Raw genomic sequence first — 20,651 nt, 5'->3', positions numbered from 1 at the left:
GCCCACAGTTGCACAGCATGGCATCATGAACCTTTTTTAGCTCATAACTCTAGAATATTGTCTTTGCATGTATTTTCCCAAAACCCCCAGGACTTACGTGCTCCATCTTCGCCTCTTTCTTCCGGAGCCAGACGGTGGCTGAGTAGTCCTGCTGCTGAACCGTGGAGAAGGCAGAATTGGTCACGCCCCCAGGAACTGGGGCCGCGACCCCCAGACCCCCAGACCCTGAGAAGCCCCCAAGCCCACGGCTCCCTCGCGGCCCTCGCACCCCTCTACTCCCCATGCTAACTGGATGCCGACTGCTTAAGCTGGCTGGTTAAGCTGTGCTCGAGTCACTGCGCGTCTCAATTAAATGTATTGATCAAGTGTCCGAAGCCAAAGACGAATGTTCTCAGTTGGCCCTGTAAATTTAGCCTGATCGCACCTTGAACCCCTTCTGAGCATGCCTAAAAAATCATTACATTGGCTCAGCAGTCCGAAAAGCCCAAGAGAGGGATGCCTCTACTGAAGCACTGAGCGTGTGTTCAGCTGCTCGTCTACTGTAAAAAAAACATCACAGGGCTTATTTCAAACTGCTATTAACTGACCACAGACATAACGCTGAAAGGCTTTCTGGGAGGCTCTATACATACTTCAGGCACATTAGTGAGATGCATTCACTCTCATCATACCCTCGTTATCCCTATGAAGATCCCTTTCCTTCCATCAGTGCCGGTGGAATGCCGGTTCTACATCCACAGGCTGAGGGGAAGAATCCTTCTGCTCCGGACCAGAGTACATTCACCATCTCAGCCGTATCCCTTGCTGTCCTGCTCCCATGTGGATGTGTGCCATGCTGTGTCGTCCTGGGATCTGCTCTCCTGCTCTGAACCGCTGCCTGTGAGCTCTGTGCAGCCGAGCCACTCTGGCTACTGCGTGCAGGGCTGCCACAGCCACTCTCAGGGAACCCCCTTGCGTGTGTGTGCGTGTGTGTGTGTGTGTGTGTGTGTGTGTGTGTGTGTGTGTGTGTGTGTGGGGGAGAGAGGGAGGGAGGGACGGGTGGTGAGGAGAGGCAAAAAGAGAGAGAGAAGATGGAAGAGATAGAAAGGGAGAGGGAGGAGAGAGAGAGAAAGATGTTATAGGAAGACGAAGAATGAGAGTGGGCAGCGAGAGAAAGAGTGATTGGGAGATAGATATGTGACTGTGTGTGTGTGGTGATGATGATGGTGCTGAGGCAGTGCCAAATAGGAAGGAAGGACCCCCAAGCGAAACGGACACCAGTGGAGTCAGCATAGTGACTCCAAGTCGCTTGCTCAATTCTCAACTAAACAAGACAAGAGTTTCATAACTGCATTGGCTACCTGTCCAATCATTAGCAATATGGATAAGACTACTGTACTATACAGTTTGTGAGCGAAGCTGAATGAGTCACACAGTGTGGTGAAGCTGCACTATGCAAGTTGGCTGCTTATGTGCATGTCCTAGTGTGGTGATGGTCTACGCCTCATTTTGCCACGTGGAAATAACAGTCCAAGTATTTAACTACTAATACAAAAAAGTGCTTCACAAGGACAATATTGGTTTAACTAAGACAATTTTTCACATTTTCACCATGACCCCTCCGACTTTCATGCTCTTATTAAGTTTTACTTTGACAATTACTTCATCAGGCATTTCACGCTTTCATGGCCAAAGGTGCTGTGACATCATGAACATTATAGCGGCATGAGTTGGTTATTGGTCTACTTTTGAGGGGATAGACATACAGTATACTGTACTGTACATACATACTGTACTGTACATACAGACAGACATGCAGACAAACCCTCTGTTCTCAATGACACACCATAAATACGCAACACATTTTTCTCCTTCTCCTTGTTTTCCTGCTGTATGGAGTAAATGAGTCTCTGTGTGTGTCTACACCTTCACATAAACCCTCCACATATTACCCACATGCATGCTGGCACATTAGTGCAGACTGGTGCAATGAAGCTGCAGTCTTTTTAGGACGGCTCAAGCGAAGCGAGCCGTCCTCTATAGACAGAGATGAAAGGCGTCTGAGGTATGTAGGAGTTAACCTCTCGAGCTATATAAAGAGAGGAGGTGGCTTAGGCGAAAAAGGGGCGTAACGGGGCGTGATTTGGTCAGGGACTCTCTGTTTGTGGGAAAAAGGGGGCGGTCTTGCTAAAAAAGGGTCTGGAACGCGTCGTCATTGCTTCGTTGCCACCGATTGGTTGCTGCAACTTGGCTTCATGCAGGGCGACGCCCCCTCTTTGCTCCAAACACCGATTGGTTGCTGGCTTCATGCAGGGAGACGCCCCCTCTCACGCCCCCTCTCAGGTCTGAACATGCCCCCTCTCACATCTGAACATGTTTGCACCGCCGCCATTGTTCCAACACCAGTGTCCACGCAGCCTAAAGCCCCGCCCTCCCCTCTACACACTTCATGCCGTATCACTCTGCAGAGAGGCATCAGAATTTTGTATTAAATTATAGAATGCACCAAAACATTAATAAGTGTCGACTTGAATCTATTTAAGCCACAATAAAGCCCCGCTTTTATTTTTGATATTTTTTGGGGTTTATTTCGCATAGTTTTAGATGATTTTCCGTGCACATTTCTTCATTTAAGCATCGCGAGCTGCGAACGGCCTTTTTGCATGTAGTTGAAGCGCAAGGGGGGGAGAGAGTCGCAGATAGACAGCTGGAGAGTTGAATAACCTCCTCTTCAAATAACCAGATTTATTTACCAAAGTAGCCTATGTAGGCGACCTACATGTTTATGTTTTAGCTTAGACACGGGTAGCCTACAATAGTTGGTAGATGATTGGTTTCTTTTAGGAGCGCTTTGTGATGCACCGTGCAGTTAAATCCGCGGTGTCAATAAATTCCACTGCCCGCTCTTTGATGAGTCCTCCATCCTCCATGAATCGAATACAAACTGCAACTAGTTCCCGTTTGGAAAGCGGGAAATCTTTATACGCGAGTAGGCCTATTGCAAAATATTGTCCAATGTCCACTGAGTTCAGCCTTTATTTTACCAAGCAGGACTGATGCTGCAGCCTGAAGCAGCTTGTCCTGAAAGTGGTTTAGGCGGTCGATCGCGGTGGCTACCGTTCGTTTAGGCGTCCTCGCGTCGATGAGTTTGCTCTGGACAAACTTTTTTTTTTACGCTGGTGCCATTGCTGCCTCTCTGCTGTCTCAACAATCAAAAATGAAGAGAACGAGGCCAGGACATGTGTGTGCTGTTTATATTGTGCGCTTATGTCATGACGTAGAAAACCGGTTCTGTGAATGAGGGACACAGACAGACACATTTCACACTCGAGTGTGAAATGGGATTCTGAGAATACACATTGGCTCAATTGCTCAAAAGACCCAACATCCTCCAGACACGCAGGACGTAGAGAGAATGGATGTGTATTACGTTATTTGTCAGCCTTAAGTATAGGGGCGATATTCATAGTAAATACACAAAAAGCTGTCTGGCGGAAGGAAGGCACAGTGGCCCTCATTTATCAACGCGGTGCAGCCCGAATAATGAACGTACGGCGATATTACCGCACCTTTCGGCATTTATCAATATATCCTGACGTGGCCTTCATCCTACTTTACGCTGAGATCTCACGTCTGGTCGAGACCAGTCGTTGACGTTGCCTGCGCCCGTTTATTCCATTTTAGACCTGCGGCGCAGACGGTCTGACAGGCATCTGGACACATATATCCACTCCAAAATGTATATCTACACTAATAAATAATCCCTGTGAAAATATAACATTTTATAAAGTAATTTAAACAAACTGCTTTAACAGTCACTCGGTTAAGCTTGCAGATCTGCATGGCTGCGTTGGCTATTTGAAAATAGCAGATCTACAAGCTCACAACAGGTCCCATTGCGACGCGTTGTGAGCTTGTGGATCTGCTATTTTCAGCGCAGCAGCGATTCTGCGAGATAATTTTCGGGAGCCCCGACATTCTTTTCATGGACACTGAGGTCTACAAACTTACAGTAGCTTGTCCTATGTTATGGAGTTATGTCATAGAGAGTTATGTAGGCTACACAACCTGGCTGGGTTAAGGATATAAACCCGACGCTCCAATATTAACGTGGCGGCACGGAATCACTGCATTCCGCCCGAGTCTCAAAATGCACAATTTGTGAGCGCCATCATGTTCACACATTACAACAACAATAAGGCTCAAACCCATTCAGGGACATTAATCACTTATACAAAATGTTTTGCATCAATGAAGTCAATAACATGCTATTCAATCTGTCGCATCATACACATGGACATAGTAAATGCATCTGTATGTTTACACATTGAAATGTGAAAACATAGTGGAGCACAATAGCATAAGTGTAATGTCACCTTAAACATGTAGGCTAGCTTTGTTGTTTTATAGCAATAGTATATAAATGAATTTCCTGTCATCAAACCTATGTATTCCTTTTTACGTTACTGTATGTGTTGTTTAGCATAGGATAACCACAACATTCAGGTCATCTGTTTGTAACATCGCATCCGGGGTACTACAGCCAACGTCATTGTCAAGACAACATAGAGAGTGTGTGAATGGCCCCTGCTGGACGGGCTGCTTTCCCAGTTAGCAGTACTTCATAACGTCACTATATCACACAGGTTTATAGACCTTTAGTTATGAATTGCATTGCAAACTGACGTGATTCAAATATAAATGAAATGGCATGGTGGAAAGAAGTCATCGAATGTTTTACTTAAGTAAAAGTATCAATACTGCAATGTACAAGTACTGCATGATGAGAAAGGATTCGGAGATAATAATGTGCTTCAGTAAAACTATTAGTATTTAAATGGGCTTATAGTACCCAAAGTACAAAAATGTTTGCAAATAGCAGATGTGGAGCTGACAACGCAACTTAAACTAAGCGTTATTCTCTGCCAGCCCTTGAAATACCCGTACACACAATTAGCTTTGGTGCCATGAGGTCAGCTTGTACATGGGCAGTTTAAAACATATTTTTTATAGGCTAGGCTACATGTTACCACTTGAAAATGGGACATTGTGCATAATGACTACTTTTACATTTGATACTTTACGTACATTATGAAGCCAATACTTTTGTACTTGTGAAACTCTAGTAGGCTACATGTGGAATTCCGGACCATTTGTAACAGAATATTTTAATATTGTTAGCCTTCAGTGCTATCATGCACAGTTCTAAACTAATTCGTCTCATCGTCCGACAACAGCACAGTCAAATGCAAAAATCACACATTGCAAAAAGCACACATTTCTTTGATGATGATGTTGCTTTGGTAATTGTTGTCGGCCAACCGAGCGCGTCCTCCTCTCGGAATGGGTCGCTCCGCTCTGCTCCGCTCTTTGATGAACAGCTGGCTCTCCCGCACGTCCTCCACGTTGCTTGTCCGACTCGGAACCGAAGTCCCTCTCGTCTCGTGGGGGTTGGTTTGGCAGAGATGATTACGTTTCGCCTCTCCCACGACGCTCGTCGACAAGAGACCCACGACGTCGAGCTAGCCTAGCACTCCTCACGTGAACAACACCAATCTCCGTACTTTCCTCGTCGCACGGGCTGGCTGTTAAATAACTGTACCGATATCTGAGCTCAACCTAACTCAAGCTATTCCCTTCGGTCCAGGGACGAATACACGTAGTAGATTTGGCGTAAAACACTCAAACTACAACACAACAACTACACATAAAAACACGCAAAACCGATACTGACTTTTGGTAATTTATTAACACACACACACACACACACACACACACACACACACACACACACACACACACACACACACACACACACACACACACACACACACACACACACACACACACACACACGGTTACTAAACTACTAATACTTGGTACAGTATCTGATAGCCTCAGCCAGCCCAAGAGAAACTACACACATTAGCTCTCCTTAAAGTGGGTTCTAAAGATAAGCATTGTAAGTCGCTGTTGCAGTAGGTTATTTAACTGTAAACAGAAAACACACAAATGGAAAATACTATTAAAACTACGCAAACAACATGTATAATAAAATAACACACAAAATGACCATTTTCCATGCACAATTGTTTACCAGCTCGCATTCAACGTGCAGTCGTTCTCATATGCTGGGATGAAATGCTCTTTCAGATGTAAACAACTTTACTGCGCATGTGCAAGACCACTCGTGGAATTCCTTTGCAATAACACACAAGTTTCACATAAACACGGATGTTTGTCGCATCACAAAATTAAGTCATTCTTCCCATGACATCTTAACCCTGAATCTACACATTTCCACAGGAATCAAAACCACAAAGAACATTTGCAAATTGGAGTAAATACGGTTAAATGTGTGGTAAAAGTGGAATCGAAAATAACAGTGCGCTTGTATGAGGTTACCAAACACACTGTTTTTAGCCAAACACAGTACTGTCCGCTATTAATTACTTACTGATCGACGCAAGTCCACGTTATTATGCTTTTTCATGGCCTTGTAAAGACGACCACTTCCGCATTTTCTTCTTCGGTGGTATAAACTATGACACGGTTGCCAGATTTTCGAGAGAGTAATAAGCAACCAGGTCAATGAAAACAAGCCCAAAGATGTAAGTGACTATTAGGCTATATGAGCACTATAAACCTATATGCATCGGCTTTTTGAAAATAGACGATTTGGAAATAGCCGATCTACAAGCTCACAACAAAATAATAAAAACAAATAAAAAGCAACTAGTAATATTTGCAAGCAACTTCACAGAGAACGAGGTCGCTTATAATTACTATACATGGCAACACTAGTTACAAACAAAACATGTGTCATGAAATAGCAGATCTACAAGCTCACAACGCGTCGCCGCCTTGTGAGCTTGTAGATCTGCTATTTTGTATTTTGATTGAATACTGTATTTACAAAAGTATTTGTAGCTGTGATTCCCTGCTTTCATATGACATGAAATAACAAAAATGAAAAAAGCCTAGATGACTTATCTGTTGTCGTGGTGGGTTAGATAGATAGATAGATAGATAGATAGATAGATAGATAGATAGATCGATAGATAGATACACACATGCATTTTAAAAAAAAAATCTCAATAGCACAATACCTCCCTACAGCAAACCACATCCCATCTTCACTTTTAAAGACCCACCCACACAACAGCATTACTTCAATTCACGTCTACACAAAGTAGCTTCAATGATGTACATGTTAATGCTTAATACCTTTTCATGCCACCTCATGCATTGTTTTTCTCCTCTGAATGTACATAGCCATGGCAGGATATGGCCTTCGACATAAGGTCTTACAGTGGCCTTCATGTAACATCACTGGTAATTAGAGTCCGACCGATAGGGATTTTTGTGACCGATACCGATAACCGATTTTAGAGAGGTTTGGATTATATCGGTCACCGATAACCGATATGCAACCGATATTGTGAATTTTATTAGCTGGAATGAAAATAGGCCTTTTCTGATTTTTTTTTTTTACATTTACTCAAGTACTGTACTTAGGAAAATTTTAAGTAAAATTTTGAGGTATTTTTTTTACTATTATTATTATTATTAGTAGTAGTAGTAGTAGTAGTAGTAGTAGTAGTAGTAGTAGTAGTAGTAGTAGTAGTAGTAGTAGTAAAGTATTGGAAAGTATTTCCAATTTTCAACACTTTTACTTCTACTCCATCTCAGAGGCAAATATTATACTTTTACTCCACTACAATTATTTGAAAACTTTAGTTACTAGTTACTTTGTAGATTAAGCTCTAGAATATTATAAACAAAACACACATTAACCACTTCAGCCCTACACATATCTGCCATTTGAAAATAACAGATTTACAAGCTTGTAGATCTGCTATTTTCCAAAGATTTTTATACATTTGAAATCTTGTTGAACAGGACATCGTGACAGTCGACCGTCGTGTATCCATGGCTATTACTCCCTCTAACATTTCCCATGTTTTTAGCAGTGGTGGAAAAAGTACTCAAATTCTTTACTTAAGTAAAAGCACCAATACTGCAATAAATACTCTTGTTACAAGTAAAAGTCCAGAATTCAAAATTTACTTGAGTAAAAGTACAAAAGTATTGGCATCAAAATGTACTTAAAGTACCAAAAGTAAAAGTACTAAATATTTGAAAATAGCAGATCGAGCTTGTAGATCGGCTAGGTATAAAATAGGGTTAAAGTGGTTAATGTATGTTTCATTATATCATAATTTATATCTGAAAAGTAACTAGTAACTAAAGTTTTCAAATAAATGTAGTGGAGTAAAAGTACAATAGTTGCCTCTGAGATGTAGTGGAGTAGTAGTAAAAGTATTGGAAATTGGAAATACTCAAGTAAAGTACCGATACCTCAAAATTGTACTTAAGTACAGTACTTGAGTAAATGTACTTAGTTACTTTCCACCACTGTTTTTTAGTGTATTGAAATAATGTCATGCATATTTGTCCAGTGCATAGCCTACTGCAGGCCTTGTTGACTAGATTTAGGAGAGATTTTTAAGCTCTTGCTCCTGAAATGATCGATTATTTTTAAGGGGAAACGCCATCATTTAACATGCAAGTCAATGGGTGAGAAGGAGATTGCCAGGCACAAATGGTAGTGTAGGTAATTAATGTATTTGTGCAAGATGACCCTGCTACTGTATATAAAATGTGTATATTACTCGTTCATCATGGTTCATGTTCAAATAGCTCAATCCAAAATATAATGCTGTAGGCCTAAGTGTTAAGGTTGTTACACACCGGGGCGATTTTTTCGTGCGAATAATGCGTTTTTTTTAAAAAACCTTATAAAGTCAATGGCTCCGTACATGGAGCGAAAAAGCGAAAAAGCGAAGCGAAAAAAGCGTCTTTTAATTATTCAGAACGAGTCCGAATTTTGCGTATATTCGCTATTTTCGCCGGTGTGTAAGGACCTTAAGGCTGTATTTACGCACCTGCTTAATTGTAATTAATGCTTCAACATAATTATGACCGGTATTTTTTATCAGATGTCTGATAAATTTGATTCATTCCGGACATTGGGACCAGCAGGTTACAATCCTATATCGCAACCCCTGGTATACCACATTGCTTAGCAGAGTTCAGTGATGCAAATGCATGTCAAGTTGATCAACAGATTGTATTATTCCCCAATGCAATAACAGTACTGAAATGAAGGCTATAAGGGCAATAATGGGAGCCCTTTTTTTTTAAAGTAACTTCAAAGTTACTTTTCACAGTAACGCATTACTTTTTGGTGTAAGTAACTAGTAAAGTAACTGAGTTACTTTTAAATGAAGTAACTAGTAATGGCATTGGTAACTGGTCACTGGTTTTCAGTAACTAGCACAACACTAGCACAACACTACAACGGTGTCTAACCGAGAGTTATACTTCTCCAGTACAACGGTGTCTAACCGAGAGTTATACTTCTCCAGTACAACGGTGTCTAACCGAGAGTTATACTTCTCCAGTACAACGGTGTCTAACCGAGAGTCCATGCAGATCACAGTTGACAAATATTATATATTATCAGAGCTATTATTAATGTTATCGGTTTTATCAGGATGACGTCATAATTCCTGATATCGAACCGATAATTATCGGGCCGATACTTATCGTGCACTAATAATTTTATCGCAAATTATTTTTATATTTTTCTCTGTTGTTGGTGACAACTCTAGTGCGTCCCATGGACGCCACGACGGTGTCATGAATGCGTCCTTTCACAATATTGTGCGTCAGCGACGCAGGACGCAGGCCTATGAGCATCTCTGCTCAGTGCGGCTGCAGAGTTCATGTGCAACATCTTGCATGCATGGCTGTGGCTTTACAGTTTTCCTTCGCCGTGTCTGTAGGTCACCCCCAGGGACCCCCAAGGGTCTCCAGGGACCCCTAGGGGGGGGGGGGGGGGAACGCGGACCTCCTTTTTTTTTTTTTTTTTTTCATCCCATGCTTTTGGACCCCCAAAACTATTTTCTTTTTGGGGGGGGGGGGGGGGGGGGGGCTGCGCCGTCCATCATGACATCTATGTCATTCTTTCTTGTTTAACTGACTGTGTATATTTCTTAAGTTAAGATATTAGGGAAATGAGAGGGACACATCAACCAGACCAAATTGACTTCTCTTAACCTACAAAATACATTAAATATGACGAATATTTCCTTATTCTACTTTTGAATTGGGCTCCTGTATTTAACTAGGTTTCCCTCAGACAAAACATTATTCACAAAGATTGGAGGATACTTCATTCTGTTGGGCTTTACTCTGTCCACCCCTCTATCACGCTAACCCATGGCTAATTCAGGGACTTCTGCAGTGGTGCATCATTCTTAGTTTGTGACATTCTATTTTACTGATGCTGAGTCATAATAGTATTTGAAAGAAAATGCACGCCTCTCACTGTTTTATCCACATCTAATAGACATTTCTCACAGTGTATCAGGGGAATGCCAGCTGAATACTGAATGCTGGCTAATCAGATAACTGAGCAGAACCCAGGCCAAGTCTAATCTGTTTCGCCCACAGAAACAACTAAATGAAAAGATAGCCAAGATTAAATTACTTATTTCAATCTCTGCCTTCACTCTCCCCAGAGTTCTTGAACATAACTTATAAGTTAATTTATATAAAAACGTTTACCTCGTTTTACCTCATCTTAATTAGATGTAACAGGAGTATTATTATTTATGTAATAAATAAAATACCCTGGCATAATTATCCTAATAAAATATAATAATACAGATAAATATACAAGATAAATAATAATATACATCTTGTATCTGGTTGATTCAACTGTGTCCTGTGTTCAGAACTGAGTCCTGAACATGGAACATTATTTAATATTTTCAGATTTTTGGCACATAAAAAAAGAAAATAATTGTAATTTTTATGTGGAGAGAAAAAAAAATGAGAGGGCCGAGTCGACCCGAGTCGACCCGAGTCGAAAATGAGAGGGCCGAGTTGGGGGACTCAGGTCAATGGGTTTAAATAGTTAAGTATGACTTGCAGGAAGATGTGGATGGGTTTTTGGAGGTGTGGTCCCCTTTTTGTCTTTTGGAATCTGGATGTCTTTACTGTAGGTATGTTATTTGATTGATGTACGCTTGACTCACTAGTACAATTCTCATGTTAGTTTAACACTGAGATTGTACGAATGGAACCAAATGGTCCCTTAAGGGTACATTATTGTTTCATTTGTACTGTACACTGTCAGTTACAAATGGATACATTAACGCTGAGGATTTTACTATGCATGAACAACCACCCATGATGTAACTTTGACTTAACTTTGAGGAGTATATGGTCAGTGTGATCTAGAATGCATTCCAATGAATTCTAATTGAAAACTGATTAATAGAACATTATGAATATAAAAACATACTCCTCAAGGGTTTTTAAAGAATCATTAAAATGATCTCCATACTGTATTACAACGCATCTTGCAAATGCAAACTACTAGACTACAACGTCCCAGCTTGTGTTGGGACGTCCAACTCTTTTCACACTATTGGTCCCTTTGAGTTGAACGTACTGTAAGTAAATGTAATACATCTCATCTTTCAGACCATTCGAGTTTTAAAATATGGTGCCAGTTTATGTAATAAAGATAAAATATGAATTCTAACACATTGATTCCTAATCCTACTTTTAAGCTCAACACAATAGTCAGAATTGACTGACTATGAATGCGAATGACTTGTCATTCCTAGTTCGAGAGAACAGTTTCGATCTTGTGCGTCGTACGTCCATGTACTGTACATACATAATGTATGCATGGACAGATGTACGGACAACTGGAAAACATAATTCCTCACCGCATGGCTTGGGTTAGCCGGCAGAGGCATAAAGAGGATTTCCAATTTAGCCATAAAGAAATGCATTACCCACGTTTAGGAATCCCTTTGATGAAACCGTATTGGTTCAAAGTGACCTTTAAGCCACAAATCCACCTTGAGCTAGCTTGGTATTTTATTTCAGAATCACATTACATGGAGGTCTATATCATCTGCTCACAGGACCATGAATCTTTTTACAACACAAGGTAGCATCCCTGTCCATTGGTGGTGAGCATTAGGAAACGAGCCCCAGTGAGCATTGGGCCCTCAAATATGCAACGGTTTAGAAATTGTAGTGTTTGATAAGGGGGACCAATGGGATTATGTTCTCATGGAGCCCAGATTTCTAACTATGTCTGACCAACTGGTATTTTAACCTCATACAAAGACAATTCAAAAGAATGTGTATAGTGTTTGTAACGTTGTATACTTGTATCCTTGTCCCTTTTATGCCCATATACAGTAAGGAGATCGCTGATGTCATCAGTATATGCCCATATATAGGCATTCCCCGTTTTGTGCCCGTATATGGAGCTGACTGATTTGTTTGCGGCTGATGCCATGATGACACGTTTAGGTTAGAACACACTCCATATTTGGGCGTAGCTGCATTGGGAACTCCTTATATGGTTATGGCTGAGTCAGAGTGATGTCAGAGGTCCACCTGCCCGCCTGCCCTACAGGCGGTTTAGCCAATTTTAATATAGGATGTTACTCTACCTGCATGCATCTTACTGTACTTCTAAATGCCCTGTATCTGTACCAGTAATTTAAACTGCAGTACTGTCTCACTCTCTGGTGCCTGAATGTCTCTCACATGATCAATAAAGGTATCCATTATCTATCTATCTAATGTGATTCCACTTGACAGAAGAGGTGTTATTTAATAAACTTTAATTCAGCTTAAAGAATGTTTCGGACCCACCGTCCGTCACCACAGGTGAATCAATCCACTTAACTTGATTTTCCACAAACTGTTGTTATCTGTATTTGTGTATTGCATATTTTGTCAGTGGATGCCAAATTGTGTTATACCCTGGTTGATAAAATACATAATTGCCAACATCCCTGCCTCTGCACAGTATGTGTTGCAGTCTGTATGCTTTAGTCTCGCGGGTTAGACTTTTATACAATCCATGTTGTTGTCAAGGTGTTTGGCTATTATTCAGGCAGAACATTCATTCATTCATTATGTAGAACATTAATAAGCTGTGCCCAAAGCATCCTGTCTGTATGCCTTAATTTGAAGAATCGCCTCACCAAGGATTTCGCTCCCAGACAAGACGCAATATTAAAGCTGTAAGGAAGCCTAACAAAAGACAGCATCACTACTTCCCTCTAAGAAGCACATGATAAACCCTGCGAGCCACACAATTCAATTAGTGGATTACGTGTTGACAATGCAAAGAGAAAGTATTATTCCCTGATAGGCAGCATGAGTACAAGATGGCACAGTCCACTCACTCCACTGTAATGAAATGTATGCCACACAACATAGAATGGAGCAATACAACACGTAATATGTTATGTAACAAAATCATGTACTGTAACACAGGGCAACACTACGTACAAAACACAATACAATATAATAAGGGAACAACACAATACAAAAACACAGCACAACAAAACAATGTAAAGCAAAGCACAAAACCAGCATTAGACAACGTCACTTAAAAAGTAATCTCTGAAGAACAGATGTGTTCCCAGATTGCTTAAAAAGTGAACAGGTTTGAGGCCGCATACTTGTTTTCAGGGGAAGGGTTATGAGGCTTAAGGCTGAGCATCCAGTCCAAGTGCAGCTATAAGTAATATGAACATATACATCATCCATCATCCATAAATCGATATGTAGACTATTGATATGAGTCTGATATATGTACACAGTGTCAGCCAGCCTACACAGTGGGTATATGGATAATATATGTTATCCTGAGCAGGCATCTATTGTGGTAGCTTAGTGTAGTAGTCCTGTAGTAGTCCATGAGCAAATGTGCCAGAATTGTGCCATACTGTATGTCCACTATCCTCTTGGGTGCCAAGAATATAACATAATTCATGCGGCCTTGTGAAGTTGTTGATTCCTCTATTTTACTTTTTCTTTGCCACGGTACATGTACATACTTTTACTAATGGAACAAACAAATGTGTGGGCTGGTGTGGATGTCAGGTGCCTTAGGCAGGATACCTGCATGTCTTACCAGCACAAAGATTGTTTTAGGTGTTGAGCGGTCGTGCAGTCCTCTCACCACCCTCTCGCCTTCAGAGGGTCATTGCCCAACAGGTGCAGAAACTGCCACGTGTAGGGCGGCCCAAGAAGGTGCAGCTTTGTTATTCGGAGTGGGCATCTCCTAGCCTTTGCCTAAAAAGACCTAGCCTACAAGGCAGCAGGTGGATTTTGGGGTCAGAGTTGCCTTCTCCTAGCCTGTTCCTAAGAGGAATGACCTGCCAGGCAGCAGGTGGTTTGGAATCAGAGTTTCCCTCTCCTATCCGATGTGTTGGCTAGACTGGGTACCATCGGACGTACCATACAAGCATGCAGAAGGACCAGGTCTGTCAGTAGGGACATTTCCTTTGCCAAAGGGCCCTTGCTGAGGTAAGGGGCTACCTCTCTGCAGCCTGCGGTTGCAGTTTATCGTCGTGCCCAGGACGTAATATGGGGATATGGGGATTAATAAAGATTCATCTTATCTCATCCTATTTTCATTTGAGTACTTATTTCCTCTGCAGGTGGCTGGCATACTTGAATACACAGTAAATCCAGTGTTGATTTAACTCTTCTTGAGAGTGTACACATTTTAACTCGGTAATTAAATTAACACCAGGTGTACTTGGCACAGACACTCATGTTGTACTCAAACTACTTGTGATTAAAGAACATCAAACTAGAAAAAGTGCTCCTCGGAGCACAGGTCTCCGCCAGGTCAGGTAGGTTGTGTGGGCCAGCAATGTTTGGAATTCACCTATCAGGATGGAATATGGAAAATCAGACGGATCCATCTTCTTGATCACTTGACTATAGAGATAATGTGAACCGCTTTGTGTGATGTTTGGACAATTTGTAGGAGTAATATAAAAAAAGGTTCTGTAAAAATCGGCCTCCTGGTGGCACTATAACAGGCCCATGTGAAAAATGTGGGGCAGAGGTTCTGCTCTGGCATGCAGGGAGTGTACAGTTTTGCTGCGATCAAGCCAACGGTGCCGAAGATTAGCTGTTCACACACAGACACACACGGACGGACGGACAGGGTGCAAAACATGTGGCTCGGCCATGCCTTTTAGCCTGGGACAATTAATGCATCTCTGAACACCTGTCTGGCTATTTCATAGCAAACTGCAGCCACACTACTGAATGATTATTAATGTACCCATCTTACCTGCTGTCCCTAGATACTTGTACTAAAAGTCTCTCCGTTTAATTGCTTTTTCTGCATGTCTCTCTCATCTCTGTAGTAGCCACTGATAAAATTATTGTTTAAGGTGGAGTGACACCAAACCCAGGTTCTTCACTGTTGTTCACACAGCTCAAGGCGAACAAGAGGGCAAACATAGCTATATGTGGTGAAGAATCAATCAAGAATGACACATTTCATTATGTTATTACTGCCTTATATTATTCAGTTCACTGCTCAATCCAAATACTTTGGTAGAACAGTGGGGTTGTGATACAATTTGTTAATTGTCTCCACAACTCAAAATGACAGTCTAAACTCACAGCTTCCACACAGAAACATACAGTGATTACAGTCCCAAAAACCAATCATAGTAATGGTTGGACTGTGTGTGCCTCTATGACCTGTCCTTCACAATGGCATCCAAACATTACTCAGCCAAACCTGCCTTAGCCAAAATCAATACCAACCCTTCAATCGCACCCCCAGAAACGATCGACAGCAAAGAACCAAAAAGGACCTTACCTCTATACCTCCTGAATGCCCTTAACTGTCTGCAGTCCATAGGGCAATGCGACAATAATTCAACCAACCCAAAAACCAATGCAGCTGTATCCAGAGATAGTGGAGCAGTTATCTCCGTTATCTCATTCATGGCCTCTGATAAAATCCAGAGCCTTCTTTCCTGTGCCTCTCCTACACTTCTTCTTTCATCTACCCTACCTGTTTCAGTAAAGAAAAAATCCAAAGTGAAGTGCAGAGATCTGACAAAATAATATCTGCATGGTCTCTTTTGTTTCCGCTTTAATAGGTTTTTACATTTTATGTCCCATATCTGGCTCGCTGTGTGCTTTCTATGAATAGAGGAAGGTTAATGGACACTGTGTGCTCCAATGAATGAAAGGATTAACTGCCTTTATGCCCTGCAGCCAAGAAAGTACCCCTAAACTTCTACTAAGCTGTGTTGAAAAGTTGGACAAGGATGAAGCAGCAGTATTGTTTGATAACAGATAAGTGGGCGGCTTTGGGCACTTATTGACATTAAGTGACCTACAGGATCACGGCTACTCCGGCAGAATTAACATTTCAAGCAATCTGTTAAGACACTTTTACTCTTGCAGCCCATTTATTCATATGGCACTTTTCTTTTTCTCTCTCAGATGCTTTATACAGTATTTTCTATATAAATTAAGTCTATTGTCTAGTTGATTATTATCTACAGTATGTCTACAGTAATGTTTTCTCTCAGTCTTTCTCTCTACTTATTATTCAAAGCTATTGTCTCCTTGTCACACACAATTATCAATAACCTTTTCATTCCAGCCTTAAATGGAAGGCCTAATATGAGGACATATTTATCATGTAACCCTGTTCAAATGTTCCAATGAAAATATGCTTATCAATGATAATAATGAATAGGAAAAGGTCATTATTTTTGCTAGAATCTAATTCAGTCAGGACAACTCACTGATTAAATTAACATATTTTTTAATGAATATATAAATTAATTGATCTGCATTTAAGTTCTCTGAGTGAGCACACATTTCCCCCACCAAAAAGGAGGCTTTCTGAATTCCCCCATATAGTAAATAAAAGCATATCCAATACAACAGGTGTTATCGAGGGGTGGTGGAAAGTAGGCAGCAATTCCTCAAAGGGCAACAGTGAGACAATGTAGCAACCAAGCAACTGAGCAAAGCAAACATCCCCATTTAAATGGGATTGGTGGTTGAGAATAGAAATGTGGAGCTGCAGCAGCAACTGCAAAGAGTTTCCTCACTGAACTTGCTCTTTGCATTTCAAGCATGACCCTCATTAGTTTTGTGTTCATTAATTGTGTGGTGAATTGTTGTGACTGTAAGTCTCTTCTCCTTAATTATAGACTCTCTCACCCCCCCCCCCCTCTCACACACACACACACACACACACACACACACACACACACACACACACACACACACACACACACACACACACACACACACACACACACACACACACACACACACACACACACACACACACACACACACACACGACTAGCCAAACTCTCCAGTGCCATTAAAGATCCTCCATACTGCACAGAGTGAAGAAAAGAAACCACAGTCAATCCTCTGATGCTTAATTAACTCAGCCAGGAGACACAGAGTGGTCTGTGTGCAGTGTATTAACTACACATGGCTGGCATATTTGCGAAGGAACAGAAAAGCTTGGTAGAATGTGTGATAACATACATACTAAATTTTACATTACAATACAAAATTAGAACCAGAGCTTTAAGATACCACCTAGCTAAAGTTGTGAGAGAGAGAGAGAGAGAGTGAGTGAGTGTGTGTCTGTGTGTGTGCACACTCTCCTGCTTGACAAAGGCATGTCACACTAATGAGGATGGAACAATGTGGCTGGACTTAAACATTATGTGGGAAATAATGGTGGTGGGGCATTTAACCTGAAGACTCTCTAAGCCCACAGCTTAGAATGGAGATAATGTGAGAGGTTTTGTTAAAGAGTTTCTTAATTTTCTGCTCAGCAGGAGAACCAATGTGCGGTGGTTGGTCTATTGTGTATGTTATTTTACAAAACAGAAAACTGTACATATAGGATCCGAAAGGTAACAGCAATTATGGGGTCCACGTACAGTACATTAGAACTGAAGAATCGTGATGTCACGATGAGATGAAGATGGTGATGATGAAGATGAGGATGATGACAATCAAGAAGATTTGGATGATGAACCGGCAGAAAAAACAATATAGCCAACTACAAGGACTGTTAGATGTTGAAAGCTGTTAAAAGTCTATTCGAAAGGGGGATAGACGTTTAACAGTTTCCAACGCCTGTATTAAAAGTAACTTACAAGCTTATTAAGAATGGACAGATGCTCATTTATTTGAGGCCAACTGTGTTGCAAGCCACATCCTTTTTTACCAACTAAATTAGATGGTTTTGTGATGATTGGCAGGTGTTGGCTTTGGTCTAGATCTACAGTGCCCTTTGAAGTTCATTCATCAATATTTTCAAAACTAAATAATACTATGAACAAGCTTTTTTTATACAAGCAATTGGGCCAATAATGATCCATGAAAAAATACTTTTATTTGCTTAATCCGTAAATTTGCTTTGCCTGAGTGCGCACACACACACACACACACACACACACACACACACACACACACACACACGTGTACGTAGTGCAAAGCTCAAAAAGAAAGGCTGCACAACTAGTCCGGGAGTCAAAGGGTGATTTTTGGCTGAACGTGGTTTCGTCGGTAAAAGTTTTTTTCTCAACTGATTCTTGCTGCTGGGGGTCCCCTCTTAAGGATTCAAGAGGGTGCCCAGTGAAATCCCTTGGGCATTTTTTATTATTAACCCCTTAATGCCCAAAACACTAAAAATTCACCCAAAATAGACTTCTATGGTATTTCATGCAAAATACTTGATCTAAATGCTTAAATTTGGTTTCTACAGTGTGTATCCATGTAAGTGGATGTGTACAGTGCATTAGATTTAATATTTATGCATGTTTTAATATTAACCCCTTCCTGCCCAGAACAACATAATCTTTAAACTGTGATATTGTACATGCACATAAATCAAATCAAATCAAATGCATTAGAACTGCTTTCAACAGTGGAACTTGTTTCCTTTTGGATGAATGCACATTAACCCTTTCAGGCCTTCCATATTGAGCATCCTGCACAAAAATATCTACAGAACATATTCCCCTGGGGGGGAAAAAGAAAAGAAAAAAACATTAAAAATATATATATATATATATATTCCCCCAGCCCTAAGCCACCACTGCCTCAACTTATCCGCCCCAATAACCGCGCGAGCCACCTTCCGGATAACCTTGTCATTGGACAACCCGAGTAATGTGATGTGACAATAAAGTTTGATTCTGATTCTGATTCTGAGTCGGAAGGCTCGGCGGGCCTGGGCTGCAGAGACAACCGAGCGGAGCTGCAAGAGGCCGATGCCGCCATCGGAATTGCTTGAGTAGAGGATCCCGTTGCTAGACGATTGATGCAAGCGGAACCACTCCCTCACTCTGACCCGGATAGCCTTGTCTACATCCCTCAAGGGTGTGGGGGCGGTGCCTATGTGATCCGCGGCGTAAAGAACCCTCGGTAGGGCAAAGCGGTTCAACAGATCAAACTTCATTCGGGGATCGAGGGGTGCCCTGCCGATCCTGTCACTCCACGCGGAGATCGAGGCTTCGCAGGCCGGAGCCGAAAAACCATCAAGCGGGCTCACTCTGAGGCCGAGATATTTCTCGTAACCAGCAGGATCGATCAGGTGCAACCGCTCACCGTCAAAGGCCCAATCGGTGTTAACATTGTAGGTCAGCCGGCCGCCCTTCTTTTCGATAAAGAACCCATGACACTTACTGGCGTTAACCCGCATGCCGGTAAGTTGTCAGAAAGCCCCCAGAATGTTCAAGTTTCTCCGCATGCCTTCCTTTGAGTCACTAAACAATGCTAGATCGTCAGCAAACGCCATCGCCACCACGGAGACATCCCCGAAGGAGAATCCCCGCCCTTCGCGTTCGATAGTGGTGATTAATGGATCAACCGCTAGATTGAAAAGTAGGGGAGACAAGGAAATAACCTTGTTTCACACCCACCTTCATTTCTGGTGATGTCCCTTCCCCACACCTGACCCTCGTCGTACATCCATCGTAGCCCGCAAAGATTACGTCCGCCATGTGCCGGTCGAGACCCCGCCCCTCCAGCACCGCCCGGAGGTGTTGATGCGAGACCGTATCGAGCGCTTTTTGGAAATCGATGAACACCACGCCCAAAGGTTTGCCCTGCCCCTTACTGTGCTTTAACGCTGACTCGAGTAACATCAAGTTCTCCGAGCAGCCAGACGAGGGAATGAACCCCCGCTGTCGAGGGTGTAAGGGGCAGGCGGCTCTCATTCGCCCGTCGAGGATACGGGAAAAGAGACCGATAATCACCGAGGCGATGGTAATGGGCCTCCAGTTGCCAAGTAGGACTAGCTTGGCGGGGTCATCACTTTTAGGGATAAGCGTCGTACGGCACCGCTTCAGGCACTGGGGGACATAGCCAGCGACCAACCACGATGAGTAGATGTGCGCGAGTTGCGAGCCGTCAGGGTCCCATAGTAGCAACTCAGAACGAGTGATACCGTCGGGACCGGCCGCTTTGCCATTCTGCATGCGCTGGAGACAAGAGTGAACCTCTTCACCCGAGATCAAATCGCCGAGGATAGTATTGTCAGCCCCACCGAAGGAACGGAAATGGCCCAGTCCAAGAAACGGTCGCTCTAGCCCCCAAGCATTTTGGTAGAAACGATGTATTCCATGCATGGGTATCGGACACCCGATAACATTGTCCCCGTCTAGGACAGTTTTGGCTAACCGCTTCCTATCACAGTGGTACAGCCGCCTCAGAAACACCCGGCGGTGAAACATTTGCAGGCAACT

General features: G+C 42.2%; 2 protein-coding genes across 2 annotated transcripts in view; one reads left to right on the top strand and one right to left on the bottom strand.

Annotated features, from left to right (window-relative positions):
• LOC311058622 (inactive phospholipase D5-like) overlaps window positions 1-283 on the bottom strand; it is a gene marked incomplete at both ends in the record, with an annotated part of 94,704 nt that extends 94,421 nt beyond the window's left edge. Inside the window, one exon of the mRNA XM_084076083.1 lies at window positions 98-283. Within this exon, the coding sequence (XP_083932209.1) occupies window positions 98-283 (186 nt within the window). The remainder of the gene's footprint in view (window positions 1-97) is intronic.
• rgs17 (regulator of G protein signaling 17) overlaps window positions 1-20,651 on the top strand; it is a 385,251-nt gene that overhangs the window by 355,405 nt on the left and 9,195 nt on the right. The gene's annotated exons all lie outside the window — the stretch shown is intronic.

The sequence above is a fragment of the Gymnoscopelus microlampas genome, assembly GCF_963454915.1.
Source record: "Gymnoscopelus microlampas genome assembly, chromosome: 13".
NCBI lineage: Eukaryota > Metazoa > Chordata > Actinopteri > Myctophiformes > Myctophidae > Gymnoscopelus > Gymnoscopelus microlampas.
This window is presented reverse-complemented; position numbering and strand designations above follow the sequence as displayed.